General features: G+C 36.2%; 1 protein-coding gene across 4 annotated transcripts in view; it reads right to left on the bottom strand.

Annotated features, from left to right (window-relative positions):
• The window catches only part of MARCHF1 (membrane associated ring-CH-type finger 1), a gene marked incomplete at its 3' end in the record, with an annotated part of 457,967 nt that overhangs the window by 169,853 nt on the left and 274,634 nt on the right, over nucleotides 1-13,480 (bottom strand). For all 4 annotated transcript variants that reach the window (XM_082838694.1, XM_082838693.1, XM_082838695.1 and 1 more), the window contains one exon: nucleotides 7,547-7,597. In XM_082838694.1, coding sequence (XP_082694820.1) covers nucleotides 7,547-7,597 — 51 coding nt within the window. The remainder of the gene's footprint in view (nucleotides 1-7,546; nucleotides 7,598-13,480) is intronic.

Raw genomic sequence — 13,480 nt, 5'->3', positions numbered from 1 at the left:
AAACCTACAGTAAAAAACACAAAACAATTAAGAAAATGTAATAGGAACATACATATCGATAACTACCTTAAATGTAAATGGATTAAATGCTCCAACCAAAAGACACAGACTGGCTGAATGGATACAAAAACAAGACCTGTATATATGCTGTCTACAAGACACCCACTTCAGACCTAGGGACACATACAGACTGAAAGTGAGGGGATGGAAAAAGATATTCCATGCAAATGGAAATCAAAAGAAAGCTGGAGTAGCAGTTCTCATATCAGACAAAATAGACTTTAAAATAAAGACTATTACAAGAGACAAGGACACTACAAAATGATCAAGGGATCAATCCAAGAAGAAGATATAGCAATAGGAAATATTTAGGCACCCAACATAGGAGCACCTCAATACCTAAGGCAAATGCTAAGAGCCATAAAAGGGGAAATTGACAGTAACACAATCATAGTAAGGGACTTTAACACCCCACTTTCACCAATGGACAGATCATGCAAAATGAAATTAAATAAGGAAACACAAGCTTTAAATGACACATTATACAAGGTGGATTTAATTAATATTTATAGGACATTCCATCCAAAAGCAACAGAATACAATTTCTTCTCAAGTGCTCATGGAACATTCTCCAGGATAGATCATATCTTGGGTCACAAATCAAGCCTTGGTAAATTTAAGAAAATTGAAAACGTATCACATATGTTTTCTGACCACAGCACTATGAGACTAGATATCAATTACAGGAAAAATTCTGTAAAAAATACAAATACATGGAGGCGAAACAATACATTACTTAACAACCAAGAGATAACTGAAGAAATCAAAGAGGAAATCAAAAAATACCTAGAAACAAATGACAATGAAAACACAATGACCCAAAACCTATGGGATGCAGCAAAAGCCGCTCTAAGAGGGAAGTTTACAGCAACACAAGCCTACCTTAAGAAACAAGAAACATCTCAAATAAACAACCTCAGCTTACACCTAAAGCAATTAGAGAAAGAAGAACAAAAGAACCCCAAAGTTAGCGGAAGGAAAGAAATCATAACAATCAGATCAGAAACAAATGAAAAAGAAATGAAAGAAATGATAGCAAAGATCAGTAAAACTAAAAGCTGCTTCTTTGAGAAGACAAACAAAATTGATAAACCATTAGCCAGACTCATCAAGAAGAAAGGGAGAAGACTCATATCAATAGAATTAGAAATGAAAACGGAGAAGTAACAACTGACACTGCAGAAATACAAAGGATCATGAGAGATTACTGCAAGCAACTCTATGCCAATAAAATGGACAACCTGGAAGAAATGGACAAATTCTTAGAAAAGCACAACCTTCTGAGACTGAACCAGGAAGAAAGAGACAATATAAACAGACCAATCACAAGCACTGTAATTGAGACTCTAATTAAAATCTTCCAATAAACAAAAGCCCAGGATCAGACGGCTTCACAGGAGAATTCTATCTAACATTTAGAGAAGAGCTAACACCCATCCTTCTCAAGCTCTTCCAAAATATGACAGAGGGAGAAAAACTCCAAAACTCATTCTTCGAGGCCACCATCACCCTGATACCTAAACCAAAGATGTCACAAAGAAAGAAAACTACAGGTCAATATCACTGATGAACATAGATGCAAAAATCCTCAACAAAATACTAGCAAACAGAATCCAGCAGCACATGAAAAGGATCATACACCATGAACAAGTGGGGTTTATCCCAGGAATGCAAGGATTCTTCAATATATGCAAATCAATCAATGTGATACACTGTATTAACAAACTGAAGGATAAAAACCATATGATCATCTCAATAGATGCAGAAAAAGCTTTCGACAAAAGTCAACACCCATTTATGATAAAAACCCTCCATAAAGTAGGCATAGAGGGAACTTACCTCGATATAATAAAGGCCATGTATGACAAACCCACAGCCAACATCATTTTCAATGGTGAAAAACTGAAACCATTTCCACTAAGATAAGGAACAAGATAAGGTTGCCCACTAGACCACTATTATTTAACATAGTTTCGGAATTTTTAGCCACAGCAATCAGAGAAGAAAAAGAAATAAAAGGAATCCAAATCGGAAAAGAAGAAGTAAAGCTGTCACTGGTTGCAGATGACATGATCCTACACATAGAGAATCGTAAAGACACTACCAGAAAACTACTAGAGCTAATCACTGAATTTGGTAAAGTAGCAGTATACAAAATTAATCCACAGAAATCTCTTGCACTTCTATACACTAATGATGAAAAATCTGAAAGAGAAATTAAGGAAACACTCCCATTTACCATTGCAACAAAAAGAATAAAATACCTAGGAATAAACCTTCTTAGGGAGACAAAAGACCTGTTTGCAGAAAATTATAAGACACTGATGAAAGAAATTAAAGATGATACAAATAGATGGAGAGATATACCATTTTCCTGGATTGGAAGAATCAACATCGTGAAAATGACTATACTACCCAAAGCAATCTACAGATCACTGCAATCCCTACCAAAGTACCAATGACATTTTTCACAGAACTAGAACAAAAAATTTCACCATCTGGATGGAAACACAAGAGACGCCAGATAGCCAAAGCAATCTTGAGAACGAAAAACGGAGCTGGAGGAATCAGGCTCCCTGACTTCAGACTATACTACAACACAACAGTAGTGAAGACAGTATGGTACTGGCACAAAAACAGAAAGGCAGATCAATGGAGCAGGATAGAAAGCCCAGAGATAAACCCACACACATATGGTCACCTTATCTTTGATAAAGGAGGCAAGAATATACAATGGAGAAAGACAGCCTCTTCAATAAGTGGTACTGGGAAAACTTGCCAGTTACATGTAAAAGAATGAAATTAGAACACTTCCTAACACCATAGACAAAAATAAACTCAAAATGGATTAAAGACCTAAATGTAAGGCCAGACACTTAACGAACTCTTAAAGGAAAACAGACATCAAACTCTTAAAAGAAAACATAGGCAGAACACTCTATGACATAAATCACAGCAAGATCCTTTTTGATCCACCTCCTACAGAAATGGAAATAAAAACAAAAATAAACAAATGGGACCTAATGAAACTTCAAAGCTTTTGCACAGCAAAGGAAACCATAAACAAGACCAAAAGACAACCCTCAGAATGGGAGAAAATATTTGCAAATGAAGCAACTGACAATGGATTAATCGCTAAAGTTTACTAGCTGCTCATGCACCTCAATATCAGAAAAACAAACAATCCAATCCAAAAATGGGCAGAAGACCTAAACAGACATTTCTCCAAAGAAGATATACAGACTGCCAATAAACTCATTAAAGAATGCTCAACATCACTTATCATTAGAGAAATGCAAATCAAAACTACAATGAGATATCATCTCACACCAGTCAGAATGGCCATCATCAAAAAATCTAGAAACAATAAATGCTGGAGAGGGTGTGGAGAAAAGGGAACACTCTTGCACTGTTGGTGGGAATGTAAACTGATACAGCCACTATGGAGAACAGTATGGAGGTTCCTTAAAAAACTACAAATAGAACTACCATATGACCCAGCAATCCCACTACTGGGCATATACCCTGAGAAAACCATAATTCAAAAAGAGTCATGTACCAAAATGTTCATTGCAGCTCTATTTACAATAGCCCGGAGATGGAAACAACCTAAGTTTCCATCATCGGATGAATGGATAAAGATGATGTGGCACATATATACAATGGAATATTACTCAGCCATAAAAAGAAACGAAATTGAGCTATTTGTAATGAGATGGATAGACCTAGAGTCTGTCATACAGAGTGAAGTAAGTCAGAAAGAGAAAGACAAATACCGTATGCTAACACATATATATGGAATTTAAGGAAAAAAATGTCATGAAGAACCTAGGGGTAAGACAGGAATAAAGACACAGACCTACTAAAGAATTGACTTGAGGATATGGGGAGGGGGAAGAGTAAGCTGTGACAAAGTGAGAGAGTGGCATGGACATATATACACTACCGAACGTAAGGCAGATAGCTAGTGGGAAGCAGCCGCATAGCACAGGGAGATCAGCTCGGTGCTTTGTGCCTGCCTGGAGGGGTGGGATAGGGAGGGTGGGAGGGAGGGAGATGCAAGAGGGAAGAGATATGGGAACATATGTATATGTATAACTGATTCACTTTGTTATAAAGCAGAAACTAACACACCATTGTAAAGCAATTATACTCCAATAAAGATGTAAAAAAAAAAAGAATTACCATACAACCCAGCAATCCCACTACTGGGCATATACCCTGAGAAACCATAATTCAAAAAGAGTCATGTACCACAATGTTCACTGCAGCTCTATTTGCAATAGCCAGGACATGGAAGCAACCTAAGTGTCCATCGACAGATGAATGGATAAAGAAGATGTGGCATATATACAGTGGAATATTACTCAGCCATAAAAGGAAACGAAATTGAGTTACTTGTAGTGAGGTGGAGGGATCTAGAGACTGTCATACAGAGTGAAGTAAGTCAGAAAGAGAAAAACAAAACTGTATGCTAACACATATATATATAGAATCTAAAAAAAATGTTTATGAAGAACCTAGGTTCGGGACAGGAATAAAGACACAGATGTAGAGAATGGACTTGAGGACACAGGGAGTGGGAATGGTAAGCTGGGACGAAGTTAGAGAGTGGCATGGACTTATGTGTATTACCAAATGTAAAATAGATAGCTAGTGGAAGCAGCCGCATAGCACAGGGAGATCAGTTTGGTGTTCTGGTCCACCTAGAGGGGTGGGATAGCGAGGGTGGGAGGGAGATGCAAAAGGGAGGGGATATGGGGATATATGTATACGTATAGCTGATTCACTATGTTATACATCAGAAACTAACACACCATTGTAAAGCAATTATACCCCAATAAAGATGGTAAAAATAAAAAAGTTAAAGGACTCAAATATTACTAGAATTTGCCACCTCCTTCTTGGTAAGTTATGTGGTATTAATGAAGAGTTTATCACTTAGTAATTCATTAAAAAGTAGTGAGGGCTCTACAGTGGATTTAGGATTTGTGGCTGTCATTCTGAATATAAGTAAAAGTAGCATTATATTGGCTTAAGTCTAATAAACTTAAGCACACTGAAATCTTTTCACCCCCATGGGTGTGTGATGGTTTGAGTTTTTGTGACTGTACAATTAGAATGACTGTTTAAGGGGAGAGCTTTTCTTTTTTCTCTGAATAGAATGCATTTTATCATTAATTGTCTCCCACACAAGCCTGCAATTAAAATGTATCAAATAAACTGTTTAGTCATAACTGAAAAAAAAAAAAAAGAATGAGTCTAGAACATTTATGATGCAGTTTGGCAAACCGGTTAATAAGACCTGGCAGTTCATGTTCCTAATCTAAGATAAATTACCATCAAAATGGATAACAACCAATATTTATATCTAATAGCTTTTGCAGGTCATCTATAAATAGAATATGGATTAGCAAATACTTGTTAGACTGATGACAGCTCACACTTGTCTTATTGTCCCAAACTTGTATCATCTTTGAATAAAATTTCTTCATACTACTCCTATTTTAAAAGTGTTATCAATAGTCTGTGAATACTGTTAATACAAAAGAAAAAAGTATTTCTGAGAGTAGTAAGATGTACATGAAAGATATACATTAAACAGTAATAAAATCAATAGTTTGCACCAATAAAATCAAGAGTGTTGCTCTTGGAGATGCAAAAACACACACAAAAAATGTATCAGAGCCTGGAAGGCGAATTCATAGAAGGGAAACTACATTTCTGACTTTTTCTTAAAGAATAAATGCAAAGGTAAAAGCTATAAACAAGCTGCATTATGTCAAAGTCAAACAGCAGTTTGGAAACGCAGATACAATTTTACCCCTGGATCACGAAGCAACTGGCATGACAAAGGAGTTGTCAGTACTGCCTACAGGTTTCTAGGTCAACATTAACACTCACATTCAGAAAGATGATGATGCTCTGCAGTTGCAGGCAAGGCTCTCCATGATGTGACGGAGAGGACTGACATTTGAAAGGTATTGTTTTGATTTACAACCACTTAAGAAAACCTTCAATGACTGATACCATCGCCTCATGTCCCAGTGGAGGCAAGTGTGTCTCAGGGCGGTTAAGTGAGTGTCTCGGATCCCATAAGTAGGAAGTGACAGTGATGACTTACACTCACATCCTCTGTCTACACGGCTAGTGCTTTAACCACTGGGCCACATGGGCTCTCAAATATTAGGAAGGCGCCCAGATTGCAATGTGCTTAGAGATGTACAGTTCCAACTACTGAGATACAATTCTCTGTGGGTCTCTTGCATCTCTGCACGTCTTGGAAGCAGAAACATTGACTGCTTTTGTTCTGGACTATCTTACTAAGCTTGTACAGTGGAGAGCATTGCAACACAGTGATGTGGTCTGCCTATGGAGCACCAGACAGGCATCCTTACTGTGTATTAAAAATACGAGAGTTTCCTAAGAGCAGGATTCCATCCCCATACTCAACCCAGTGTGCTGACAGGTGTCAGCTGACCATCTTAACATAGTCTTGTAAGAATCAGCCTCAGGAAACCCACTTAAGAAAATGCTGATAATCTGGCCACTGCTATTTTTCAATGAGTAATAGAAGTCCTTTGTTTGTGAAAACAAGACAAAACAAAACAAAAACTTTTCTAAATTGGAAGTGGGTCTATGTTCTGTAATGCCTATGGTTTATTGCTGTTTTGGGGGCCCCCTCGAAGGAAAATAATACAAAATTACGTTTACAAAATTGAGCTCAGGGCTGTGGTGTTGGCAAGTGAGGGGCCCTGCTGTGGAAGTTCTCGTCATGGTAAATTCAGCTTTGTCAGAATTATATTTTTGGAAGTCATAATTTTCCAATTTCACAAATGGCCCTAGATGATTTTCCACTCCCCAAGTACCAAGTCTATAAACTGCATAGTGCCTCATCTTAGAGAATAGCTCTTAATTTTTGTTTTCTAGGAGAAATTAAAATCTAGAGGATCTCTTCCATGCCATGGGATTTTCAACACCCTCGTGTCTTGCTTGGATTTATAGGCAGTCTAGGGAGTATTTTGGTTTTTTCATCCATCGACTCTATAAAGCAAGTATGACCATACTAGTGTCTTAAATTAAATTGCTTTCTAAAACCTGTCCTGGTTAGATTCCAGCATAGTTGAGCCCATACTCCTGGAAAAACTGAATTCATGGGAATTGTACCATGATGTTGACAGAGTTTCACCTTGGGTGTGTGGTAGCTTTCTGAGCCGAAGTGAGAGAAGAAACATATTTTGAGTGACACTCGGAAAGTAGCAAATTGTCTTTTGCATACAGCACTGAAGACGAAAAATAGCTTCACTCATTTTGCTGTATGAAATCAATCACGGTAAACTCTTAAAATATTTAAGACCATTAACAAGTCATATTTGTGTATGGCTCACAGATAACAATGGCAGGTTAAATGCTAGAAAATATTTACTTGAACTCATAAAATATGTAAATTAATAAACAATTAAGAAAATGAATACAGTTCACCTACTTTTGAAATATTACTTGATCGACTTGCAGATCGCCCTGGGGATTTGTCATTCTGAAAAATAAAATTAGAGACATTGATTAATAACAGCAGTATTCTTTGCTACTGAGAAAAGAAAGCACAGCACAGGCCAACGTGTAGATGTCCTCTGTACTGTCCTAACAGACATAAAAATTGCTTACACAGGATGGTATTTCTTTTACCAAATTTTATTTCTCTAGTATATATCAGTGTCCTTTTGAAAATGTTTCAATTATTATCAGGTTATATATCAGTCTAGGAATATTTATTTCCAGGAAACACTTATTTCTCTAGAAAAACATATGAAGTTCCTTTGAAATAGAATTAGAAATGAAAATATAGTCCATTATTTCCCCTTTTCTTCTTCTACCAGTAAATTCCAGTCCTCAGTGTCAGTAAATATTGCATACTGGGTACATGGTACCTAACATCTAACTCCTGTTCTGCTAAAATACATTTTATCTGTCTGTTCAGTTATTTTATTTTCAAAATTTAAAAAAAAATTAAAGGTAGTTTAAAATTTTAAAACATTTAATCATTTAAATGAAAAATATTGAGAAATTATTTTAAAATTTAAAACTTAATAATAAGTTTTAAAAAATTATACCTCAGTTCTTGCCTCTTAAGGAATTTCTAATTTCAGAGGAAAGAAACATGAAAAAAAGCTTTTGAATAGATACATTTTTTTTTAAGTCATGCAACTGTGAAGTCGAATGGGTCCTTGAAGAGTGGCACTACCTCATTCAAAGCCTGGAGGCCTTCTGTTGCCTGTAAGCCGGGCCAGTCCAGGGCCTTATGGCCAGAGCTGGCGGGAAACTGACCTGACAAATCAGAATGTGTGGTACATATACCAAGAGATCACAGCACACCTTTCCTGCTGTGGAAAAAGTGTTGGAAGAGCCTTTTCCGGAAACCAAAAGTTTAGCACTTTAGGATTCTTTTTAAAAAACATTTCTGAGCATCTGGACTCAACGCCACAATGGATCTGAGTAGACAACTACAGTGCATCTTGACAGGGGTGTTTTTTTTTTTTTTTGCGGTACGCGGGCCTCTCACTGTTGTGGCCTCTCCCCTTGCGGAGGACAGGCTCCAGACGCACAGGCTCAGCGGCCATGGCTCACGGGCCCAAGCCGCTCCGCGGCATGTGGGATCCTCCCGGACCAGGGCACGAACCAGTGTCCCCTGCATCGTCAGGCGGACTCTCAACCACTGCGCCGCCAGGGAAGCCCCGACAGGGGTCATTTTTGAGAACGAAGCTGTTATAACAACCTGTGGGTCTGAAATTGTCCTGTGATGACTGCTCGAGACAGTTTCAGAAACCCAGGGTAAATGTGTTACGGTGGAAACACAGTAGCTGCATTCACTGCAAGCTGTCACTGTCTGGCACAGGCTTGCAGACATTTCAGCTGAACAGCACTTTTTCTTTTACATGCAACATACATCTCATCCAACCACGGACGGCACGGTGGAGCATGTTATTACAGACCGAGACGAGTCACAACTGTACGATTAGTTACACCTCATAACAGCCCCGTGATCCAGCTGGAGATTAATGTGTGTGTTCCCTGAAGACATGTTTCCTTGATTAGCTTCCTCTGGTGATGGAGAGAGGTGCTTTTCTACTGACATTTCAGCTCCTCTTCTAGAGACAAGAAAACAAAACCAATCCATCTTTCCTTCTCAGTGAAATTGAGGATTTTGACACAGGACTGTATAGCACAGAGGTCAATGATACATTAACAGGCTTTGAGAGGAGTTTGGTTGTCCTGATTGTTTTACTATGTTTTCTATTTTTACATGATATTTGAGAACATGATCAAGGAACTAGAATTGAAAACTCTTCAGCAAGAACCAAGAAGTACTATTTGTACAAGAAATTGATCTGGCATCAGATTACTTAATTTTTCCAACCAAACAGGACTTTGTCGTGTTTTGAGATTAAAAACAAGGAGGGCCACGTCCTTCCATAACTGTGAATGAGTTCAGTGTGAGGTCGTAATAAGCAGATAATTCCCATATGCTTCAGCCTCCCCCAATCTAATGGGAGGAGGCCTCTGCTTTATTATTTCGTACTTCAAGAGACCTTTTACGTTGAAATCAGTTAGCTCTATTTCCTCTTAATACAAGGTTAGGCATTGAAGGAAATAAACAAGCTTAGGCAAAGGCTAACTTTTTGCCGTGGCTAAGATCTCTATTATTTCCATTCCAGTTTACACATGGGAACAGAGAGGTTACCCTATTGCTGCAACGGCAGTGATATAAAATGGGGTTTTGACTTGAACTAGACCTGTACCCGTGCACTCGTTCTAGCAGGAGTGTATTTGAGATCCCAGACCTCCAAATTCCTCACTGTGAAATGGGCAGATAATATATTGGGGATTGGATCAAATGAGTTATAGATGAAAACATTTTAGAGATTACAAGTTTATAATATTTCCATTATTATTCACAGGTAGAGGAAACACCCAAAGAGCCCCCTCAAAAATCAGGACAATCATCACAGGTTACTAGACCCATAATTTTAACATAAACACCTCTCTATCCTGCAATTCCACCTCTGCTGTGGATTAGATTCTGGCATATAAAATTCAAGGATGGAAAATCAAATTTCTCTCTACCAAAGGGGATTAAGGAAGTCTGGTCTGCCTTGCTTTTGAAGCAAAGCTCCACAAGCACTTTCCCTCTTGGAACACTTCCAAAGCAATCTGTTCAATTTGCTACTAATTAATTGAATGGCTTGTCCCATTACTATTGCAATGACATATTCTTCTTTGTAGATTAGCCAAATATGGTTGTCATACCTCATTATGATCAGTTTAAATTTTTACCTTAGATTAAATAGAAGCTGTCTCAGAATCTAACATAACTTACTGGTACCCAAATTATAGTGACCTTGTGGGTCACTAAAAGCTGAAACCAACAAGAGTTCCAGACAAGTCCACATGAAAATTATGGGATCGTCAAGCAATAATTTTGATGAGCTATCTTAGTAGAACAATCTTAGCAGATTGTTCACAGTATGCAGAGGGAGAGACTTCTAGTTTCATAAGCACGTTTAAATCTTTTCAAAATTTCTAATTTTGGGTTTGATATGAATGAATCTGCTATTGTTAGTTTTGTTTTGTGATTATTATTATTAATATAATAATTGTTTTTCAAATTTGACCTTACTAAACATGGTTGGATTTTTATTACCAGCAAGAAAAAAATGATTACCAAATGAGGAAATCGTTACTAAGTTGTTTTAATATATTTAATATTGTAATCTAAGGAAAGTGACATAGTTCCTTTAAAAGGGGCTGCTCTGTGTTAAAGAATGCATAATGCAGTGGACTTGTATTTATCTACAGAGGAATACTCTGTATATCCATCGATCAGAAGACGGCAGTAAGGAAGCTTGAAGGAGGGTTTTATTTATTTGTTTGTTATTTTTTATGTAAACTAAAGGAAAAAACAAATTACTTCTGACTTCAGAAATCAGAATAAGACAATCTCACACAGACCACTGCTATGATGCTATTCTGTAGTTTTCCTTCTTTGTCCTCTGCCCCACCCGCTCTCACCCCAGGCTAAAACTCAAGATATTTGAAAGGAGAAAAAAAAAATGAGGCAATTTTGAGGGTCATCTGAAAAATTCTAAGTAGACCATGAAACTATTTCTGTGAGAACAATTAAAGAATTAAAACTTGAAATAGAAGAAAAGTCTTTGAAAGCAATGTGGTTTGTAAACAAAAATAAATGATACAGAGGAACTGAATAATACAATAAAACTCAATTAATAGACGTATTAAAAATCTCATGTCCTTTAAATTAAAAATACTTTAAAAATTTATGTGGCTTCAAATAATACCTCCACAAAAATCTTCAAGTAGAGATTTTATAGGGTACTTCTTTTGATATTGAGTCAGCAAAATTAGAAATAAAAATTTGAAATATTACTAATAAATCTTGATCACCTCAAAACTAACACATTTTAAGATAACGCTTGGTCCAAAGAAATAACTAACTGGAAAATTACAGACAGAAACTCTGGAAAATGTTATACTAAGACCTATGTAACACAACAAAAGCTATATCCAGATAAAAATTTATGACTGTAAAGGCCTTCGTTATTAAAGAACACAGTAACAAAAGAGTGCAGTAAAAAGAAATAATAAAAAAGCTAAAACTCATTAAATGGATATAAATAAGAAGGATAAAGAAATATTTCTTAAAGCAGGTTTTTGAAAATAATTACAAAATAGATGAATTTCCTATAAGACTTATTAAGGAGAACAGAAATATGTAAGAAATAAGAAAGGATAATCAAGGACACAGAAAAGATTAGAAAAATTATAAGAGAATGCTCTATGTAATGGTATTACAACAAATTTGAACACCTAGAGGAAATGGACCACATGCTAGCAAAATAAAGTTGTCAGAATTTATTCAAGAAGAGGAAAATTTGAATAGATAATTAACAAAGAAGAGATTGGGTAAGTAAATAAAAGTCTATATGCCCTGCAAAGGATAAGGGCATGATGATTTCACAATTGAGTTGTATCTTACTTTTAAAGAACACATAATTCTAATTTTATTTACAGTATTCTTGACCATAGGAACATAAACTTCCTTAATCCATATTATTAATTCTGCATAAATTAATCTCCAAATGTGTTAAGACAGTATCCAAAAAGATATAAAGAGGGAAAAGAAAATTATGCTCTGGTCTTATTTTGGACTACTGACACAAAAATTCTTTTAAAATATTAGCATATACCTAATAGTAGTATGTATCTTTGATACACCAGCAGTGTACCAAAAAATGCTGAAGGAATAAAATAAATAGGATTTATTCCTGATACTTCCTTATCAGGAAATCGATCAACAATTCATTAGATTAATACATCAAAAGCAAAAAACTATGATCTTATAGTTAAGATGTTTAACAAACCTCGACAGTGTTACTAGAATGTAAGCTCTGAGTAAAATAAAAATTGAAGGAAATCTTTAAAAGTGATAAAGACAATATCCTAAAAACCATTACCAAATATTATTCTAAACGGTAAAATACTAGAACTATGTTAATTAAAGAAATTCTCTTAGGGCTGCTTGCTCTTGCTCTTATTATGCAACTTAAGAGTTTCTAACAAATTTAACAAGAAAATGAAATATGTGATAGAAAAAATTATTGATAAAGAAGCAATAAACCAATTTTCTCTGATTGATGATATGATATTATAGAAATTCCAACTGCCTCTAGTTATAAAAGAAAACTGCAGTAAATGAGACTTTAGTACAATGGCTAGATACAGGATACATATATCATGGCAGAGTCTACTAAATTTCCTAAAACCCACTATCCCTTCTTCTGTCCTCAGAAAATAGTAATTAGGTATACATCACCCCAGTCACATTACATCTCCCAGCCTTCCTTCCAGTTACAGGTTGCCTATGGCCAAATTCCCTCCAGTGAGACGTGGACAGAGCTAACAACTGTCAGTCTCCTGCTTGTCCCATAAATCTAAACTTTCCTCCATACTCCTTTCTACTGCTCTGTGCTAGGATGGTGTCTATCAGAGCAAGCCAGGAAGCACATATTAAAGATGGTAGAGCTGAATTCCCCTGAGTTCCTGAATGAACACACAGTGAAAAGCCATGTGCCAATCTGGAACACACTAAACCATCACCAGAGAGAAATTAACTTGTATTTCTTCAGGGCCACCACATTTCTGGATTTATTTATATAGCAGTTTAGTCTAGCCTAATGGAAATACTGCAAAATCAATAGTTTTCTCTCTTCTAGTTTTAAATATCCAGAAATGTAAAAATAAAAACCAAATCTATAAAACATTTAAGAATAAATTTAACAAGGAAATCATAAAGTCTTATTAAAAATATAAAGTATAATATCTTCGGAGTATAAATCATGATCTG

Source organism: Leucopleurus acutus (genome assembly GCF_964270905.1).
Source record: "Leucopleurus acutus genome assembly, chromosome: 4".
Classification (NCBI taxonomy): Eukaryota; Metazoa; Chordata; class Mammalia; order Artiodactyla; family Delphinidae; genus Leucopleurus; species Leucopleurus acutus.
The sequence above is the reverse complement of the archived record's forward strand: the minus strand, read 5'-3'. Positions and strand labels throughout refer to the sequence as shown.